Below are 18,411 nucleotides of genomic sequence, written 5' to 3'. Positions count from 1 at the left end.
TCTCCCCAGTCCAGATCTGGGCTGAGTTCCCCAGACCCAGGGTGGGGTCTCAGCCTTACAGCCAATGAAGGTAAATCCATGTGACTCACCCCTCCCCTCCCCAGGCCCTTATCTCTAGAAGCCAGTGCTTCCACCCACCCAGGCTTGCCGGGTGATCTGCCCTCACTCCTTCGCCTCATGCTCATGATGGGAGCCATGAAGGGAAGAGGGGACCAGCCCAGCTGACCACTGCGCTCTCTGCCCAGGAGGACCATGCGGCAGTAGCAGCCATGCTGCCCTTCCTTCTGGCCACTCTGGGCACCACGGCCCTCAACAACAGTAACCCCAAGGACTACTGCTACAGTGCCCGAATCCGCAGCACCGTCCTGCAGGGCCTGCCCTTCGGGGGTGTCCCCACCGTGCTGGCTCTTGACTTCATGTGCTTCCTTGTGAGTGCCCACACACCATCACCCCCCACTTAGCATCTGCACCCTCTACGCAGCTAGCTAACACCTGCAGCTCTAACCACTCTTCCACCTGACCCTCACTCCCTGGGGCTTAACTGCAGGAGGGGTCCATATCACCCAGACCAAAAAGCCTGGCCTCTGATCATTCACCCAAGCCAGGGTCATCCCTTTGTAAGACAAGATCCTAGCCCCTCTACCACTGCCCTCCTGGATAGTCTGCTGGGCGGACAGTCTGTCTACCTGCCAACTGTTCTCTCTGCCCTCAGGCACTGCTGTTCCTGTTCTCCATCCTCCGGAAAGTGGCTTGGGACTATGGGCGGCTGGCCTTGGTGACAGATGCTGACAGGTAAGACTTTGGGATTCTCCCTTAGCCCTACACACTCATTCACTCACATACACACTCACACACACACTCATTCCTCGGGGATAGGAAAGAACCAGCCCTCTCTCATCCCCCTTTATTGGGGGGATGAAGAGGGACCAGTCCCAGAGCAGACATGAGGGAACATGAAGGCCTACTGTTGGGCCTCTGTCATTTGCCAATCTGCAGGGACCCTCCCCCACCCCTGTTAACCCTGTCTGTTCTCTGTCCCCAGGCGTCGGCGGCAGCAGGAGAGGGAGCGAGTGGAACAAGAATAGTATGTGGGGCACCTGCCCCCTCATCCCCACTAAACCAGCTTTCCCTTTTCTTCTCTCATGCTTCTCTTCTCTTCCTGCCAAGTTACTGGTTTCTCTTTGCAGTTTTCTCCTCTGCAGGCTCATGTTTCGGATTAACGCAGGCGGTGTGCTTCGCAGAGCAGGGGCTCCCCAACTTGTCTCTGCCTCACTCCCCCATCTCTCCCTCTGGCTTTAAGCATGGGAGAAGCCCCTCCTCACATGCCCTGCTCTCTGGGTAGCTGGGCAGGAGGGACTGTCCTCCTGGACACTTATAGAACACTCACTTGTTGGTCACAGAGACAAGATTGGGTGTCACCAGTGGCTTGCCATCCCCTAACAACTAGTTCTTCGTATTTCAGGGTTCCCTGCTCACCCCTTCTGGAGGCCTGGGAGGGGGGCTTCCCAAGGAGCCCGGAGTCTGGCCTTCTGTGTCACATCATGGTCTCTTGTCTCTAGGACTGGCGCTGGAGTTGCAGCAGCTGCTGGGGTCAGGGCAGAGGGAGGGTAGGGACTCCCCTGAGAGACATCACCCAGCCCCCAATACCCACAAGCCCTACCAGGGCTCTCCTAATCCATCCTTTTACTTCAGCACCCCATTGCCCTGTGCTTATAATATTGGCTCTCTTGCCCTCCTCTCCCGTCCCCTGCTGGTCAGCTCCAGAACTGCAGGCCCTGCTCCTATTCTTAGTTCAACCTCCAGGGGGTGATGATGAAGACACCCTCCTCCCCTCACTCTCTGACCTGCACTGGTTCACCCCAGGTCCCCTGAAGGAAAGAGGCAGGGAGAAGGCAATCATTCCTCCCCGCTTCAGCCTCTGCGCTTTCTGTGCCTTGTCTAGTCCCTGGAGCTCTGGAGTGGGAGCCCCTCACTTCAGACCTGCTCCCCAAGAGCTCAGACTCACCAAGCTCTCTGATTTCTCACCTCCCCCACCTCCAGTGTGGCTTCAGCTATGCACGGGGACAGTCATGACCGGTATGAGCGTCTCACGTCTGTCTCCAGCTCCGTCGACTTTGACCAAAGAGACAATGTGAGTGCCATCCTGCCTCCTGCAGACTTGTTACCCACCCACTCCTCCTCCAGGGCAGGAGGCTCAGCAGCCTTAACCTCCAGTGATACAGAGTCAGGACCTATGGAATGTGACCTCCTCAGCAAAGGGCAATGCTTGTCTAAGAGCCACAAGATGACCACCCAAACTTGGATGGTCTGTATTCCATTCTAACCTCCAAGCTAGCACCAACCTAACATCATGAAACCCAAACTCTGTCCCACGTGGAACTCTGTGCCTGTCTCCACAGTTAATCCCAAGGACCCTCTTTCCCTTAGACAGGGTTTTAGAAGTACTAACAGGCCTTTCTGGCCCAAGTAGCAAAACCTAGAATTCGTTTTGTTGCTCAGAGATTGCAAGCTGGTAGTCCTAGCTGGGTGGGGCCAGTTGTAGAGGGGAGCTGAGTGCCAGAGGCCCCTGTAGACAAGGCATGTACTTGGTGGTTCACAGCAGTGCCCAGACCCTCATTCATGTCAGACCCAGTACTCTGGCATTACCTCCCTGGCCCCTGTCATCCTGTCAGGATCAGGGTCCTGGACAGAACTCTAATCTTTAGGCCCTGAGATGGCCCCAGTCAGTCCAACTTGGGCTGGGGGCCCTGGGGACAGCAGTTCTTATAGGAGCCATAGTTGAAGAAGCCTGTCAGCTTCCTGAGTTGGACTCATACTGGTAAGTAGCAAAGCAAAGGTATCACTTCTGCCCACCAGAGGTGTCCAGATGGTTCCCCAGACTCAGGTGATGTTGGCAACAGGTAGCACTCCTGCATCTTACCTGGAAAGCACCTCTCTCCCCAATTCTGTGTTAAGCCTGGACCTTCTCCTGGAAGGAAGGTGGAGGAGGATTCTCTCTGCCTACCCCTCCCCCATATATTTCCACCTTGCTCTCAGTGGGGTCTCTGTCTGAAGTCAGGCCTGGGGTCTTGAGGATAGGAGATTGCAGCTCAAGGGGACTGGGGGTCTGGTCCCTCTGGTGTGTACTAGAAGAAAGGTGGCAGGAACTCAGGCAGCTTGGCCTGCTCTCTGCTGTTGGCAAATTCTTCTTGTTAGCTACAGGTCTGGAGGTCCCCACTGCCCGTCCTAGAAACCTGAATCCCACCCATCCTTACCCTGACCCACAAGGCTTCAAGCTTTCCTCTGGTTTCACTGCCCCATTGGCTCTTTGCAGGGACCTGCAGCTTTGAGCATGAGCATCCACAGATAGGCCAGTTTGGCCTTAGTCCTTTTCTCCTTTGAGGGCTAGCACTTTCCCTCTACCCCTCTGGAATGAGCTACTTTCTTTGGGGGGTTGTGGAAGTTATGCCAAGATGGGCCCCAACCTGGAGGTGATCGTGAGGAAGGGATGGGTGGGATTCAAGGGGGGGGGAAGGTTTGGGTTGGTGGGGTAAGAACTCCACCTGATAGCCCTCTGTCCCTCCAGGGTTTCTGTTCCTGGCTGACAGCCATCTTCAGGATAAAGTAAGTGAACAGTCTTCAGACTCTAAGGAAAGAGAAAACAGAGAAACTTCAGAACCTGTCATTTCCCTACAAAATCCAGAGGCCAGCAGCTATGAAGGCCTTAGCGCTCCTAGCCAGCCCAGCACCCTCCTCCCTCCTCCAAGAGGCCAGGCCCTGGAGTCCTGGCCTCTGTTTTTCCCCCCGAGCTGGCCTCACTTTACCCCACAGTCTCCTGTGTTGCTGCCCCCTGCCTGGCGGGCCCGCTCTGCCCTCGGCTCTCCACGCCCCTGCCACCCCATGAGGGCAGAGGCTGGAGCCCCCCACCTCAGAGCCTGGGTGCAGCCAGCGGGTGGGGGCAGCAGGCAAGCTGGGAGCAGCCAGCCAGCCACAGGCAGGAGCCAGTATCCAGCAGGCAGAAGTCAGGAGATCGAGCCAGAGTGCAGCAGGCAGGCAGTGAGCGCTGAGAGAGGCAGGAAGCCCGGACAGGTCAGCACTGCCACTGCCCTCACCCCAGCCCCTGGGGCCCCTGCCCAGGTGCACCATGTATGCGCTTCTCAGCACCCATAAGGCACCACTGCGTCCCCAACCACGGTCCTCCCTCCCCCATCAACCTGCCTTTCTTCCTCTTCACCCTTCTTTTCCATATCCTCTCTTCTCAACCTTTCTCACACTTTCTTCATCTCTCTGCAGTCTTCCCTTTTGCCCCTGTTCCCTTCCTCTCTCTCTCTCCTCCTTTCCCTCGCCTTCCCTCTCCCTTTCTCATCCCTCCCCTCCCAGAAAGGGGGCCCAGAGACCCACTGTACCCCCATACTGCTGCCAGACTGGCAGGGGCTAGGGTGGCTATGGGGTGGGGGCGGGCAAGGCAGGCAAACCCTGGTCCCTCTGCTGCCTGGGTCCTCACCTGGCTCCTCTGCCGCCTCGTGCCTGCAGGGACGATGAGATCCGGGACAAATGTGGGGGCGATGCTGTGCACTACCTGTCCTTCCAGCGGCACATCATCGGGCTGCTGGTCGTCGTGGGTGTCCTCTCTGTGGGCATCGTGCTGCCTGTCAACTTCTCAGGGGACCTGCTGGGTCAGTGAGGGCCAGGATGGGGAGGGCGGGGCAGGGGAGAAGAGGCAGGAGGACACGTGCCCTGACCCCAGTGTCGTCCTCTCCCTCCCCTTCTTCCTGCCCTCCCCAGAGAACAATGCCTACAGCTTCGGGAGAACCACCATTGCCAACCTGAAATCAGGGTAAGGTTGGGAAGCCGGTTGGTGAGGTCAGGGTCTGCGCCATAGTCCAGCCATAATACGGATGCAAGGGGAGTGCTGGGGGAGAGGTGGCTGAGGTTGCAGAGGTGACTGTGGGGCCCTGAGGGCTTGGATTAGAGACAGAGGAGGTGGATGTCTGCTGGGTGTGCCTGGGGATGCCCAGGTAAAGAAGCAGCCGTGTGACCACAGGCCAGGGAAAGATGACAGGATAATTGGGGGGCAGTGTAGCCTGTAGGCAGGGCAGGAAGAGATGACCTCCTGGGGACATTTCAACTGCAGCCAAATAATCTTGGGGCCTCAACTATACAGACTATGGGCCCTGCCCTGTAAGGGGGTCAGTCCCAGAAGACAGGTGGCAGGAGAGGGGCCCCGTACCAGGCTGAATTCACACTGGGAGGTTGCAGGTTGTCTGAGGGTGGCTCCATGTACTCCTGTGCCACACCCAGGAACAACCTGCTATGGCTGCACACCTCCTTCGCCTTCCTGTACCTGCTGCTCACCGTCTACAGCATGCGTAGACACACCTCCAAGATGCGCTACAAGGAGGACGATCTGGTGAGTGGAGTAGGGGGGCCAGTCTAGCCCGCCTCCAGCCTCCTCCCTTCCCTCCGGGCCTTGCTTGCCTCAGCCTCTAGGGGTGTCAGCACGGCAGGTGGCGGGGGACGCACCTGGGTTCCAGGCCTGGCTCGGCAGCTCAAGACCCCCTATGCTGTTGGGCAGCCCGGGTGGCTCAGTGGTTTAGCGCCGCCTTCGGTCCAGGGCGTGATCCTGGAGACCCACGTTGGGTTCCCAGCATGGAGCCTGCTCCTCCCTCTGCCTGTGTCTCTGCCTCTCTCTCTCTCTCTCTTTCTCTCTCTCTTTTGCGCGCGCGCGCGCGTGGATAAATAAAATCTTAGAAAAAAAAATGCTATGCTGCACGTTAAGTTGCCTCCCCAAGCCTTGGCTTCCTCATCTTTAAAATGAGACAAAAAAATAAATAAATAAAAATAAAAAAAATAAAAATAAAATGAGACAATAAAATCTTCCTAAGGTCAGTGGGAAGCACCCATGCTGTGCCTGGCCTTCAGGAAACAGCTGTGATGATGCTATGGCAGTGACGTGCCCTGTCTGCATTCATCTCCCGACCCGGCACAGACCACTCGCTCCATGCCAGCCACTGTGCCCAGTCCTCATGGCCCAAGGATCAGAGAGTTGTTCCCCCTTCCCTGTTCCTCAATGACCCCTTTGGGATCAAGGGGCCAAATGGCTCTTTGATTAAGCTTGCTGCCTGATTTCATTTAGATCTACTCTTCCCTGCTTGCTTGCTTGCTTGCTTTTATTCTGTTTTGTTTTTTTCCTCTCCCTGCTTTCTCTGGTACCTGGCTTACTCCTAAGGCCTCCTCCCACCCATTAAACTCACTGTGCCCCACACTCTCCTAGCATTCTCAAGCCTCCTCCTCTGGAAGGCAGACCCACTCCCCTCTCACCCCCAGGTGAAGCGGACCCTCTTCATCAATGGAATCTCCAAATATGCAGAGTCAGAAAAGATCAAGAAGCATTTTGAGTGAGTGGCCACTCCTACCCCAAGCCCAGGTTCCAAGGGCCCTCCTTTGCTATCCAGCCCCTCAGACTTCTCACGCCTTCCCACCAAGGTCTGGGGCTGCAGTGGGGGTGGAGGTGAGAACACAGAAGAATAACATGAGTCCAGGGCATTCTGGCACTTGGGCTGGGTGTTAGGCCTCTGCAAGAACAGGGGAAATACAAGAAATACTTGCAAAGTGAGAAAAGTGTGTGTCATATCCACCCCCTCCCACGCCCATCTCCCCTCCTGGCTTGAACTGGGTCATGGGTTGTTGACCAGGATCCATAGGCCCCTTGAGATGTGTGGTTTCAAACTTTTATGTGACATGCTGGGGTTTGTGTGCAGACTGGCAGAGGGGAGCTCCTTGGTTTTCACTGGGTCCTGAGGGAGCCCTGAAAACCTGAGCTACAAGTTCCCTGAGGCTCTTTTCACCTCTGGAGTTGTTTTGTGGAGAGGGGAGTATACATCTCCAGGAGTGCCAGGTGGTTGGAACAGTGCATGTACAGGATTAGGGATCCTGTCATACATTTATCTGTACACTCAGCAGACTTTTTCAAACAATATTAGGGCTAAGTCACTGTGGTGAGCCTTGGGACCCTAGAAATAAATGAAAGATCATTGAGCACTCACGGGATTCACATGGTGGCGGTTAGCATTAGGAGCTGATGCAAGGTCTGATCAGAGTTTGGTCTGAGGTCGGTCTGTGACCAGAATTAGGAGTTGGCCAGTGGCCCTGATAAGGGACATTGGTGGTCAGAATCAAGGACTCAGTGAGGTCTAGATCCACTGTCATTTGGCCTGGATCAGAACAGGATCGAGAGTCAGTTTCTTTTTTTTTTTTTCTTTTTTTTTGAGAGTCAGTTTCTGGTCAGGTTCAGATCACAGATCCCTTTGTTGCAGGTAAATGAGTGGTTTGTGATCCGCAATAGTGAATGGATACTCATTTGTTCCACATGCATTTATTGTCACCTTCTATACCCCAAGTATTAACAAATTAGAAACAGGCCAGACCCTCATAGAAGTTAAAGAACAGAAATCAAATTTAGATCATCCTCGGTCGGTAGGAGAATGACTTGGGATCCTATCTGGAGTCCAAGCTGTGATCGGCATTAGGGGGCAGTCTGGGTCAGGATTAAGGACAGTGTGTGCTCAGAATTAGGCGACATCTTAATATGACCGTCCTGTTGGGATCAGTTGTCAGCTTGTACTGGTAAGCCTTTAATAACAAATACTTACTGAGTACTTGGCATGTGCCTACACCGGAGTCGGAGCTGGGGTTACAGCAGTAAACAAAAAAAGAAAAAGCCTCTGCCCTCATCGGCTCACATTCTGGTGGGCGAGGCAGATAAGAAACAAATGAATGAGTAATAGGTACCATGTCAAGCAGGGTCAGGTGCCAAGAAGAAAACTAAAGCAGTGAGAGAAACAGAGTAGAGTCAGGAAGAGGTGTGTTTCCATTGGGGAAACATTGGGGTGGGCAGGGGGTCTCTGACAGGGCCCTGCATGCCATGAGGAAGTGAACCCTGCTAACCAAGCATCCATTCAGCACACATTTGTCATACACCTACTTTATACCAGACCTGATGGGTACCTGTGGGGAGCTCATGGTTGAGGCTTTCTGTTTCAGGGGTCAGTCTGTGGTTTCGTTTAGGAAGCAAACTGTGATTAAAATTAGTGGTCAGCCTTTGAACAGGAGTGGGGGAGACTATAGTCCTAATTGGAGCTTGGAGAATATCCCCAAGGAGTTGAGTATCAGGGAGCAATCATCTCATTGATCCATTCGTTCCGCACATGTTTATTGAGCACCTACTGTGTCTAAGCTGTTGGCCCAGGCTTGATGTATGGTGATGTATGAGTAGGGTTTGTGATCCAAGTCTGGGGGTCTGTCTGGATTGGAAGGCTGCCCCAGCAGAACTAGGGAAGATCCTGTATGCAAAATCAGAAAGCCTGCATGGTGGGGATTAGAGGGTTAGGGATTAGTTGGGTGAGAATGAGGGCTCAGCCTGCCACAGGGCTGAAGGTCCTTCTGAAGAAGAACCCTAAAATAGTTGGAACAACACAGCAACAGGGAAAAGGTCTACAGTGCATTTCAAGGACCCCATCCCAGATTGAAGTTTCCAAATTCTCATGGATTTGCATGGTCCACTTTAGAACTAGATCTTATACCTCTGTGACACTTGGTGGTTCTTTATTTAAAAGGTTTTTTTTTTTTTAAGATTTTATTTATTCATTTGGGGGGATGGGGAACAAAGAAGGGGGAGGAAGAAGGGGGAAGCAGACTCCCCACAAGCCAGGGAGTCCAACATGAGGCTCAATCCCAGGACCCTGACATCATGTCCTGAACCAAAGGCAGATGCTTAACCAACTGAGCCACCCACGTGCCCCTAAAAAGTTTTTTTTTTTTTTTAAAGACAAGGCTCAGGGACAACTGAGTGGCTCAGTGGTTGAGGATCTGCCTTTAGCTCAGGTCTTCCTGCATCAAGCTCCCTGCAGAGGCCTGCTTCTCCCTCTGCCTGTCTCTCTGCCTCTCTGTGTCTCTCATGAATAAATAAATAAAATCTTAAGAAAAAAAATATGTGGCTCAGTCTAGATTAGAGAGCAGGGAGGGAGCAGTGTGTGATGAAAAGTAAAAAGGAACTGCTCCTTCCATCAACAAGCACCTCTCGAGTCCTGCCAGGTACCAGTACTGAGAGTCACAGTTTCCCTCTGCTCAGTTTCAAGGCAAGATTAAGGTCAATTTCAGGTCAGGGTTAGAAGGTCAGTCTTGGGTCTAGGTTATGGGTGATTTGGATCCAGGTAAAGGGTCAGTTTCAGGTCAGGGTTCAGGATCAGTCTTTGGTCAGTCTTGGGGCAGGAGTCATTCTGTAGACTGGGCTATGGGTAAGTTGTAGTCAGTTCATGGTCAAGGCTGTGTTGGTCTGTAACCAGGTATTCTAGAAACAGGGTTAAGAGAACAACCCATGAGTAGAAACAGTTTCTCTCAATTGGAAGTTTAGAGCTTGGACATGGAATCAGCCCCCAGCCGTGGCCTCCCTAGCACCACACAGGTATACAGTCATCCCAGGTCATTAAGGAGTGTGCAAAGTCCCCGTGCCCTCCTATTTCCTCCCGCTACTCACATAAACATGGGGAAGAATTTCAAAGGTTTATTCATATGGAACTCCCATATTTGTAGACCAGAGAGAGGGAGCTTGAATTGGGGATGTAGGTCTTAAAGGTGATGAGGTCACGGCTGCAAGTCGGGAGGGGGCGCTGTTGGGCAGAGTCCCTGCAGAAGATGATGGTGGACTGTGTTTCAGGGAGGCCTATCCCAACTGCACGGTTCTTGAAGCTCGCCCGTGTTACAATGTGGCTCGCCTTATGTTCCTCGATGCAGAGAGGTAATGGGGGGATGACACTGGAGGGACCCCTGCCTATTGTGGAGGGCATCCTGGCTGCCACAGGCACCTGGCTCCCCTTCCAGGTTTTTCCCAGGGCATGTGATTTTAATTCAACCCCTGGAGTGCCTGTCAGTTCAGCTCTGGGAAGAGCAAGCCCTGGAGATTCGAGTTTGTTGCAAGAGGCAAGGTGTCCACCATCCCCACCTCATCTGAGGACATCCCCTTCTCTAGCTACAGTATAAGAAATTTAGGTCAAACCATAGGAAGAATTTTTGGCCCTCAAGAGATGGGTGGGAAGACTCTTGAATGGGGACATATCTGAACCATGCATTCCAAGCTCACCCCCCTGTCCTTAGGGAGTGGACCTAGATGACCCCTGAGCCAAGCTCCGACCCTTCCTTCCAGTCATTCGCAGTCCCAGCTGGGCGGCGGGTGACTGGGCGCCTGGTTCTCACAGGAAGAAGGCCGAGCGGGGAAAGCTCTACTTCACAAACCTCCAGAGCAAGGAGAATGTCCCCACCATGATCAACCCCAAGCCCTGTGGCCACCTCTGCTGTTGTGTGGTGCGAGGCTGTGAGCAGGTATGAGGTGATCTCTGGCCGCCAGAGCTCCTGCTGGGTATAGGGAGGAGTCGGACAGATCCTGGGAAGACAGGTCACAGTAGAGGCAGACACTCCAGGTGTATGTCCCACGACCCCCAGGAACACACACAAACGGCCCTTGCAGATAAACAACCAAAAGTAAACAGACTCCCAGAGCAGGCAAGGCCATGCCAGGGTGGGTGGCGGCCAGGACTGAGAGCAGAGTGCAGCACCTCCCTCAGCAGACCCCCAGCTGTTCCTACAGCCCTTGAAGCCCCAGTTCCCCCATTGGGTTTGTCCCTATCCCAACAGTGGCCAAGTTTTCAAGCCCCAAATCAGAAGAGGTCAGTCAAGAGAACAGTGTTGTGCTGTATTTGCCAGCTCTGTGGCTTTAGGCGAGTGTCTTGACTGCTCCGTGCCTCAGTTTCTTCCTAAGACAGGGCTAATTGTACCTTCCTTGGGATTGTCAGGAGGGTTAACACATAGAAAGCTGAAAGCGGTGTAGTACCGGGGACCAGCCTGGCTCTCTGCCCAGAGCCCTTGCCTCGCTTGCCCTCGACAGGTGGAGGCCATTGAGTACTATACAAAGCTGGAACAGAAACTGAAGGAGGACTACAAGCGGGAGAAGGAGAAGGTGAACGAGAAGCCTCTTGGCATGGCCTTTGTCACCTTCCACAATGAGACCATCACCGCCATGTGAGCCCCTGCCCTGCCTGCCCATCCCAGTCCTTGCCCCCCGGTGACCAGCCAGCCGGGGGTCCTGGGTCCTTGCGCTCATGGCCAGCTATTGGCAGGGGGGCCCCCAGCGGCTGGTGCCACAGTAACCAGTGCCCATCCCCCAGCATCCTGAAGGACTTCAATGTGTGTAAGTGCCAGGGCTGCACCTGCCGCGGGGAGCCACGCTCCTCATCCTGCAGCGAGTCCCTGCACATCTCCAACTGGACCGTATCTTATGCCCCCGACCCCCAGAACATCTACTGGTGAGCACAACAGGGTGGCAGGGGCAGGCTTCATGGGGCCTGCTGGCTTCAGCGGGTACAGGGAGGAGAGGGGGGGTCCAAGGTGTCCCTTTCCCCTGCCTTCCCAGGGAACACCTCTCCATCCGAGGCTTCATCTGGTGGCTGCGCTGCCTGGTCATCAATGTTGTCCTCTTCATCCTCCTCTTCTTCCTCACCACCCCGGCCATCATCATCACCACTATGGACAAGTTCAACGTCACCAAGCCCGTGGAGTACCTCAATGTGAGGCCCGTGCCCATCCCGCCCCGCCCCACCCCTCCATGCTGGCTCACGAGATACAGATGCCAGGCCTCGAATCCCTCTTTAGGGGGAAACCAGAATGCCCTCCTGCCCAGCCCAGCCCAGCCCCACCCAGAATTCCCACACAACCATGGGCTGCGGAGCCCCCTATGAACATCCCTTGAGCTCCGTGCTGCCTTCCCTCTAGCAAGACCACCCGTGGGTTTGCACACACCTAGAGAGACACCTGGGAAGAGAGAGAGCCCAGGGCCGGTTTTAACTGACCATGTGACCTCAGACAAGCCCCTTCTCCTCATCCCCCACCCCGTCTCCCCGACAGAAGAATGGAGGTTCAGACTCCATTATTGGCTTCCCAACTTAGATTCTGATGCCTTTATTGAACAGACTTTTTTTTTTTTTAAGATTTTATTTATTCATGAGAGACACAGAGAGAGGGGCAGAGACACAGGCAGAGAAGCAGGCTCCATGCAGGGAGCCCAATGCAGGACTCGATTCTGCGACCCCAGGATCACGCCCTGGGCCAAAGAGAGGCACTCAACCGCTGGGTCACCCAGGCATCCCTATTGAACAGACTTTTACATGAAACCCTGTGTGGAAAAGCAAGTCTGCTCAGATGGCAGTAGAGTGAGGGTCACTTACACCAGCTCTTCCCTCACCCCTCCTGCCATGCACATGGCATACCTCCTTAGGGCCTCAAGGTCCAAAGTCAGACGGTTTGAAAATTACTGAGTGATAAGAGCAAAATATATCAGACCCAGTCTGCCCAGGTTCACATCCCCACCCCACTGCTTACGAGCCGGGTAACCTACTGAATCTCTTTTTGCCTTAGTTCGCTCATCTGTAAAGGAGGGTAATAGCGTTGTTGTGACATCCACACATGTAAAGCCCAGGATCTGTGCCTGGCACTTAGGAGGTACTTAGGAAATTCTAACCACTAGCATTACTCACCCTGCAGTGGTCCTCATGACCCCGGCTCCCACCTTCGCCTCGGTCCTGCACGGGTTCTGGACTTCTGCCACGGGGCCCTGGGAGCCATGGGGCCTGGGCTTAGCAGGGGAGGGGGCAGGTAAGCAAAGCCAGTCAGACTGGGGCCCACTAGATGGCCCCCACCTGATAGGTCCCCTTGTGCCCCTCTGCAGAATCCCATCATCACTCAGTTCTTCCCCACCCTGCTGCTGTGGTGCTTCTCGGCCCTGCTCCCCACCATTGTCTACTACTCAGCCTTCTTCGAAGCTCATTGGACACGGTGAGTGGCCTCACACGCCCTGCACGCTGGCCCTCCTAGGTATATGGTCATCCCTACTGGGCAGCCCTTGCCCCTTTGGCTTCCCTGCCCCAGGGAGTCCCAGAGCTGTCAGGGAAGGGAGGCTGGCCAGCATGCTCCCACCAGGAGGCCCCCATCCCAGCAGAGCAGCCTGGGACACCATACTGGCTGGTGGAGCAGGCAGGGGGGCTGGCTCACCTGACCTGAGCCCCGTGCCCCCTGCCTCAGCTCCGGGGAGAACAGGACCACCATGCACAAGTGCTACACCTTCCTCATCTTCATGGTGCTGCTTCTGCCCTCGCTGGGACTGAGCAGGTGGGTTGCAGAGGATGGGATGGGAGCTGGGGTTGGGGGGTGGATGGATGAGCAAGGGGAGCTCCCACTTCCCTTACATAGCTGGGGGACCCATGTCTGCGGGGGCATCCCCAGAGGCTCATGGACTAGACAACTCCTCCCCTGGTGTTCTGGGCCATTCCAGGCCCTCACACAGATCTCTCCTCTCCTCTTCTCTAGCCTGGACCTCTTCTTCCGCTGGCTCTTTGACAAGAAATTCTTGGCTGAGGCAGCTATTCGGTTTGAGTGAGTGACCTGGGCCCCAGGGAAAGAGACCAGAAGACGGGTGGGCATGCCTGAGACACCGCCTTCCCCCATGGGAGGGTGCTGCAAAGCTTCCCACCCTGCTGCGGGGGGCAGGGAGGGGGGTACTCACATGGTGTGGTGGGGGTCATCCCGAAGATTACATCACAGTGCTCGGTTGTGGACATGGAAGTGTCCCTGGGGTCTGTGCTGGGGTTCATTCTCTGGGAACCCCTCTAGAGGTCACCTTCAGGGTACACTGGGGGCTTTGGGACCCACACTGGGGGATTTCTGTGAGAGCCTATAGAGCTTGTACTCTGGGCTCACTCTAGGAGTCAAGTTTCACCCAAGAGGTTTGAATAGGTGTCTGTAATAGGATCTTGGTCATACTTTGGGAGTGACTTGGGGGTTATCCCTGAAGGTCCCTGGAGCCCATGGATATCCATGGATACCTTTCAGTATCTATGGATCTCTTGGGCTTACAACTCTGGAGTATTTACAGGGGACTCTGTGGCTCATACTTGGGGTATTTATGGGGTACCTATCCTGGGAAGCCCAGTGAGGCTGTTTGGGGTCAGGAGGATGGAGGGCCACTTACCATGGCTATATATGTGGGCACAAGCTCTAGGGGTCTTGCTTTAGGCCATCTATGATAGTTTCACGTTTGGGGGGTCACAGGCATTGACAAAGATTCTTGGGCTCCCCACCCTGAAGATCTTTGAAGAAGGGTCTGTGGGGCTTATGTTCTGGAGGTGTCTGAGGCTCACATTCTGGAGGGTAACTGTGAATGAATTTAAGGTCGAAGGGAGTACTTTCTGGGTATTCCTAGGGCTCACACCCGTAGGGGTCTTTGAGGGTCTCATGGGGGTTGTCTGTGGGGATCTCAGGCAGTCATACCCTGAACACTGGTGGCCTTAGGGATCTGGAGCACTCTCCATGGGTCTTCCTAGGGTACAAGTTCTAGGAGACCCCTCCTGGGCTCACACTCTCAGATTGTATCAGCTCACACCGAGGGCATTGAAGGTGTCTGTTGACATCTGACATCTGCTCCTGGGGCTCACACCCTGGGGGGACTGGGACACGGGCGCTTAAGAGCTGAGCTGGGGTGTCCCCAGGAAGGGAGGCACGTCGAGGGTGAAGGTGTGTGCTGCTGTGCCGGCAGTGGGTCGGCAGCCACTGGGTCACCCAAGGGTGCAGTGCTGGAGCACTTGGTGCCTGCAGGTGCGTGTTCCTGCCCGACAACGGCGCTTTCTTCGTGAACTACGTCATTGCCTCAGCCTTTATCGGCAACGCCATGGACCTGCTGCGCATCCCAGGCCTGCTCATGTACATGATCCGGCTCTGCCTGGCGCGCTCTGCCGCCGAGAGGCGCAACGTGAAGCGGGTATGGCCGCCTGGGGCCGCCGCGGCCCGCGCAGCGCCCCCTGGTGGGCCCAACCAGGAACAGCGGCAGCCATGCTAGGGTGTGGGGACTCAGGGGTGCTGGAACTTGGGGGACCCGGTTCCGTGGCCCTGCGCTAGCCCCTTCCTGTCTGGAGCCTCAGCCTTCCCGTATGGGCAGTGATGATCAATATAGACAACCCTGAAGGCCCCTGCCAGTCCTGACAGTCTAGTGTTCTGATGGGAGTTGGGGGAGGTCCGGGTCCCTAGACCTAGGGTCTGTGCGCCCTAACCCCGTACAAAGGCTCTCGGCATCCCATCCCCAGGCCTACCCACCTGCCAGCCCCCGATCTCTCAGCTTCCCCTCACCCATGACCCGTCACTGTACCCACCCTAACCCCATCTCAGCCACAGCCCCTCTTTCCATCTCCTTTCCCCTGCCCCACCCTAGATATCGGGTTCCTTTCCCCCATGGCTTCATTCGTAGGCGCCTGCCCCCTCCCACCTGCCCTGCGCCCTTCCAGTCTGTCCCTCCCCTCCCTGAGCCACCCTCCTGCCCATCTCCCCCCCAGCATCAGGCCTACGAGTTCCAGTTTGGCGCAGCCTACGCCTGGATGATGTGCGTCTTCACGGTGGTCATGACCTACAGTATCACCTGCCCCATCATCGTGCCCTTCGGTAGGCACCGCCGCGCCGGGACCTGGGCCCTGCTCGGGGGGACCCAGGACCTCACCTGCCTCACTCTAGTAAGGAAGGCCACCCTGAGTGGACAGGGCCCCGGCTGGGAGACCGGCCCCTCGGGCCTCCCGCCCGGTCCCTGCCTCAGTCTGGGGCCTGGCCTGGGGGGAGGAGGGGGAAAACCATTTCAGCTCAGGTTGGCCCCAGCTGTTGTGCTGTTGTGTGGGGCAAAGTCACCCCAACATGGCCATACTCATCCACACCAAGTGCCTTCACTCAACTGATACACTTGGACACACATCACATACCCACAGAGGTGTTCGCGCACGCCCACACACACTCACACCTACACAAGGTCTGCGGGTACACTTGGACACAATCCCATATGCTCAGGAAAGACCTTTGGATTCCAGGGTGGGGTTGGGCTCTTGCCACTCGTGGAGATACCCCACTGTAGCTAAGCTGTGCGTCTTGAACAAGCCCTTCTTCCTTCTGAAATTTAGCAAAGTTTCCCTGCACCTGTCACCCCATTGGTGCCCTCTGCTTTCCCCCTCATAACATCCTAACCTCTTAACCACCCTCCCTGGTTGCTGAAGGCTCCAAACTCCCAAACTAACCTCCTTGTCCTCATTCAGAAGCTCCCATTCCCTAAGCCTCCAGGAAAACAGAACTTACCACCTAATTTATGCCCATCTGTTAAGGGACAGGGTAGAGAAAAAAACAAGGGTTTCGAGGAGAAGCTTGTTGACTCATATGAATAGACTTCTAATAGGATTTTCACTGAGGGGCCGCGGAACGAAGTAGGGAAGCTGAGGAAACTGACATTGTGTGATCCTGTGACAGGCTGGGGCTCTGTCCTGTTTGGGGGCTGGGGCAAGAGGAGGGAAGCCAGCCCCCAGCCGTCTTGGAAGGACTAGGATGAGCCATGACAGGCACACAGGTCCGGTGTCACGGGTTCCGAGGTCAGGGCCCATGTGGCTTCCCCCAGGGCTCATGTACATGCTGCTGAAGCACCTGGTAGACAGGTACAATCTCTACTACGCCTACCTGCCGGCCAAGCTGGACAAGAAGATCCACTCAGGGGCTGTGAACCAGGTGGTGGCCGCACCCATCCTCTGCCTTTTCTGGCTGCTCTTCTTCTCCACCATGCGCACGGGTGAGGGCCACCTCCCCTCCCCCCCGCCATCCACACACACCTCCCGGAGCACCAGGGACGGGCGGGGGGGAGGTGGGCGGGGGGGGGGGGAGGGGGGGCTCCATCCAGAGTCAAGGCAGAGCAAGCCAGGGGAGGGGCCGTGATGGCCCAAGGGTCACAGGCGAGGAGCCCAGGAGAAGCCAGGTCAGGCCAGAGCACAGAGGAATGCAAGAGTACTTTCAGAAGGTGGCAGACGTGGGGTGGTGGGCCCCTGGAGGGGGTGCCCAGAGGAGAGGTAGCAGCCCCATCCTTTCCCCCCCACCCCAGGGTTCCTAGCCCCCACGTCCATGTTCACATTCGTGGTCCTGGTCATCACCATCGTCATCTGTCTCTGCCACGTCTGCTTCGGACACTTCAAATACCTCAGTGCCCACAACTACAAGGTGTGGGGCGAGGGGGGCAGGGGAGGGCTGAGGGCAGAAGCTCAAGGGGGTACAGGGGAGCAGGGGGATGGGTGGGAGCTGAGGGCAGGGGCAGTGAGGGTGTCAGGAAGGCACGGGGTCCTGCTCGTGGCTGAGGGTGAGGACATCTCCCCACTCCCTGACTCATTCTGGGCTCCCCAAGATTGAGCACACAGAGACAGATGCCGTGGACCCCAGAAGCAACGGTCGGCCCCCCACTGCTGCCGCTGTCCCGAAATCTGCGGTGAGTACACTGGCTGGTGGCCTGGTGGGGAGGAGCCTGCCAGCGAGGCTCAACTCAAAGCCAGGGGTCCCATCAGTCCTCCAGAAAGTCAAGCCTGTTCCAGCCCCCAGGGGGCCAGGGAAAGATCTGGCTTCATTGAGGGGGCTGCCCACCCCTCCTGGGGCGGGGGGATCACTATCCTGCTCCCTGGAGGCCCTGAGAACCCCCCATGAGGTGCAGCTGTCCCTCCTCACCCTCTACCCCTTTTGCCCTCCAGAAATACATCGCTCAGGTGCTGCAGGACTCAGAGGTGGACGGGGATGGGGATGGGGCTCCCGGGAGCTCGGGGGATGAGCCCCCGTTGTCCTCGTCCCAAGATGAGGAGCTGCTGATGCCTCCTGATGGCCTCACGGACACAGACTTCCAGTCTTATGAGGACAGCCTCATAGAGAATGAGATTCACCAGTAAGGGGAGGGAGGGGCCCTGGAGGCCACGCCCTGCCCCCCACCCCACCCACCCCCCACGGACACTAAAAAAAAAAAACGCTAATAATTTATTAGATCTAAAGCCCCTTCCTCCCCCATCCCTGCTTTCATTAAGGTATTTAAACCTGGGGATTTCACCACTCTCCCCCACCATGGAGGGAGGGAGGGACCCCCCCCAACCTCAGTGAGGAGAGCCCCGAGCCGGACCCGGGGCAAAGAGGGGTGCGGACAGGATTCCCCAGATCAGTGCCCCCCACGCGAGTAGTGTGGTCAGGAGAGGGTTATTGAGAGCCAAGAGGGGTACCTGGTGCCATGGCTGGAGACCTGGGTGGGGCAGGCAGACCAGGGGCTGCCCTCCTAGTTCTTCCCTCCCCCCAAGCCCCCTGGGTCCTGGCACTCCAGAGAAGTGGAGCCTCCAGCCCTGTGGGTTGCATGAGAGGGGAGGGGCTGCAGAGTGGAGGGGGGAAGAGTCAGGCCCCCAGCCAGGGACGTGACCTAGGGGTGGGGGGTGGGCATGGCTGACACTGGAAAATGGGTTTTTGCACTGTTTTTTTTTTTTTCCTTTAAAATAAAAATGAAAAGAAAAGCTCTGA

At 56.0% G+C, this 18,411-nt stretch overlaps 1 protein-coding gene across 3 annotated transcripts in view; it reads left to right on the top strand.

The window, feature by feature from the left end:
• Positions 1–18,411, top strand: part of TMEM63B (transmembrane protein 63B) — a 25,473-nt gene extending 7,062 nt beyond the window's left edge. For 2 of the 3 annotated variants that reach the window (XM_077903868.1, XM_077903867.1), the window contains 23 exons: positions 246–428; positions 713–792; positions 1,043–1,084; positions 2,041–2,131; positions 3,566–3,603; positions 4,513–4,655; positions 4,765–4,816; positions 5,281–5,389; positions 6,307–6,377; positions 9,695–9,775; positions 10,233–10,356; positions 10,919–11,052; positions 11,199–11,336; positions 11,444–11,597; positions 12,755–12,861; positions 13,108–13,194; positions 13,393–13,458; positions 14,677–14,839; positions 15,408–15,513; positions 16,502–16,669; positions 16,976–17,091; positions 17,273–17,353; positions 17,610–18,411. In XM_077903868.1, the coding sequence (XP_077759994.1) occupies positions 270–428; positions 713–792; positions 1,043–1,084; positions 2,041–2,131; positions 3,566–3,603; positions 4,513–4,655; positions 4,765–4,816; positions 5,281–5,389; positions 6,307–6,377; positions 9,695–9,775; positions 10,233–10,356; positions 10,919–11,052; positions 11,199–11,336; positions 11,444–11,597; positions 12,755–12,861; positions 13,108–13,194; positions 13,393–13,458; positions 14,677–14,839; positions 15,408–15,513; positions 16,502–16,669; positions 16,976–17,091; positions 17,273–17,353; positions 17,610–17,801 (2,502 nt within the window). In that variant the 5' untranslated portion in view covers positions 246–269 and the 3' untranslated portion in view covers positions 17,802–18,411. The remainder of the gene's footprint in view (positions 1–245; positions 429–712; positions 793–1,042; positions 1,085–2,040; positions 2,132–3,565; positions 3,604–4,512; positions 4,656–4,764; positions 4,817–5,280; positions 5,390–6,306; positions 6,378–9,694; positions 9,776–10,232; positions 10,357–10,918; positions 11,053–11,198; positions 11,337–11,443; positions 11,598–12,754; positions 12,862–13,107; positions 13,195–13,392; positions 13,459–14,676; positions 14,840–15,407; positions 15,514–16,501; positions 16,670–16,975; positions 17,092–17,272; positions 17,354–17,609) is intronic. The other variant, XM_077903869.1, reaches the window with a different exon arrangement.

This window comes from Canis aureus, chromosome 7, assembly GCF_053574225.1.
Source record: "Canis aureus isolate CA01 chromosome 7, VMU_Caureus_v.1.0, whole genome shotgun sequence".
Taxonomy (NCBI): domain Eukaryota; kingdom Metazoa; phylum Chordata; class Mammalia; order Carnivora; family Canidae; genus Canis; species Canis aureus.
Note: the sequence above shows the minus strand (reverse complement) of the source record. Positions and strands in the feature narration are given on the sequence as shown.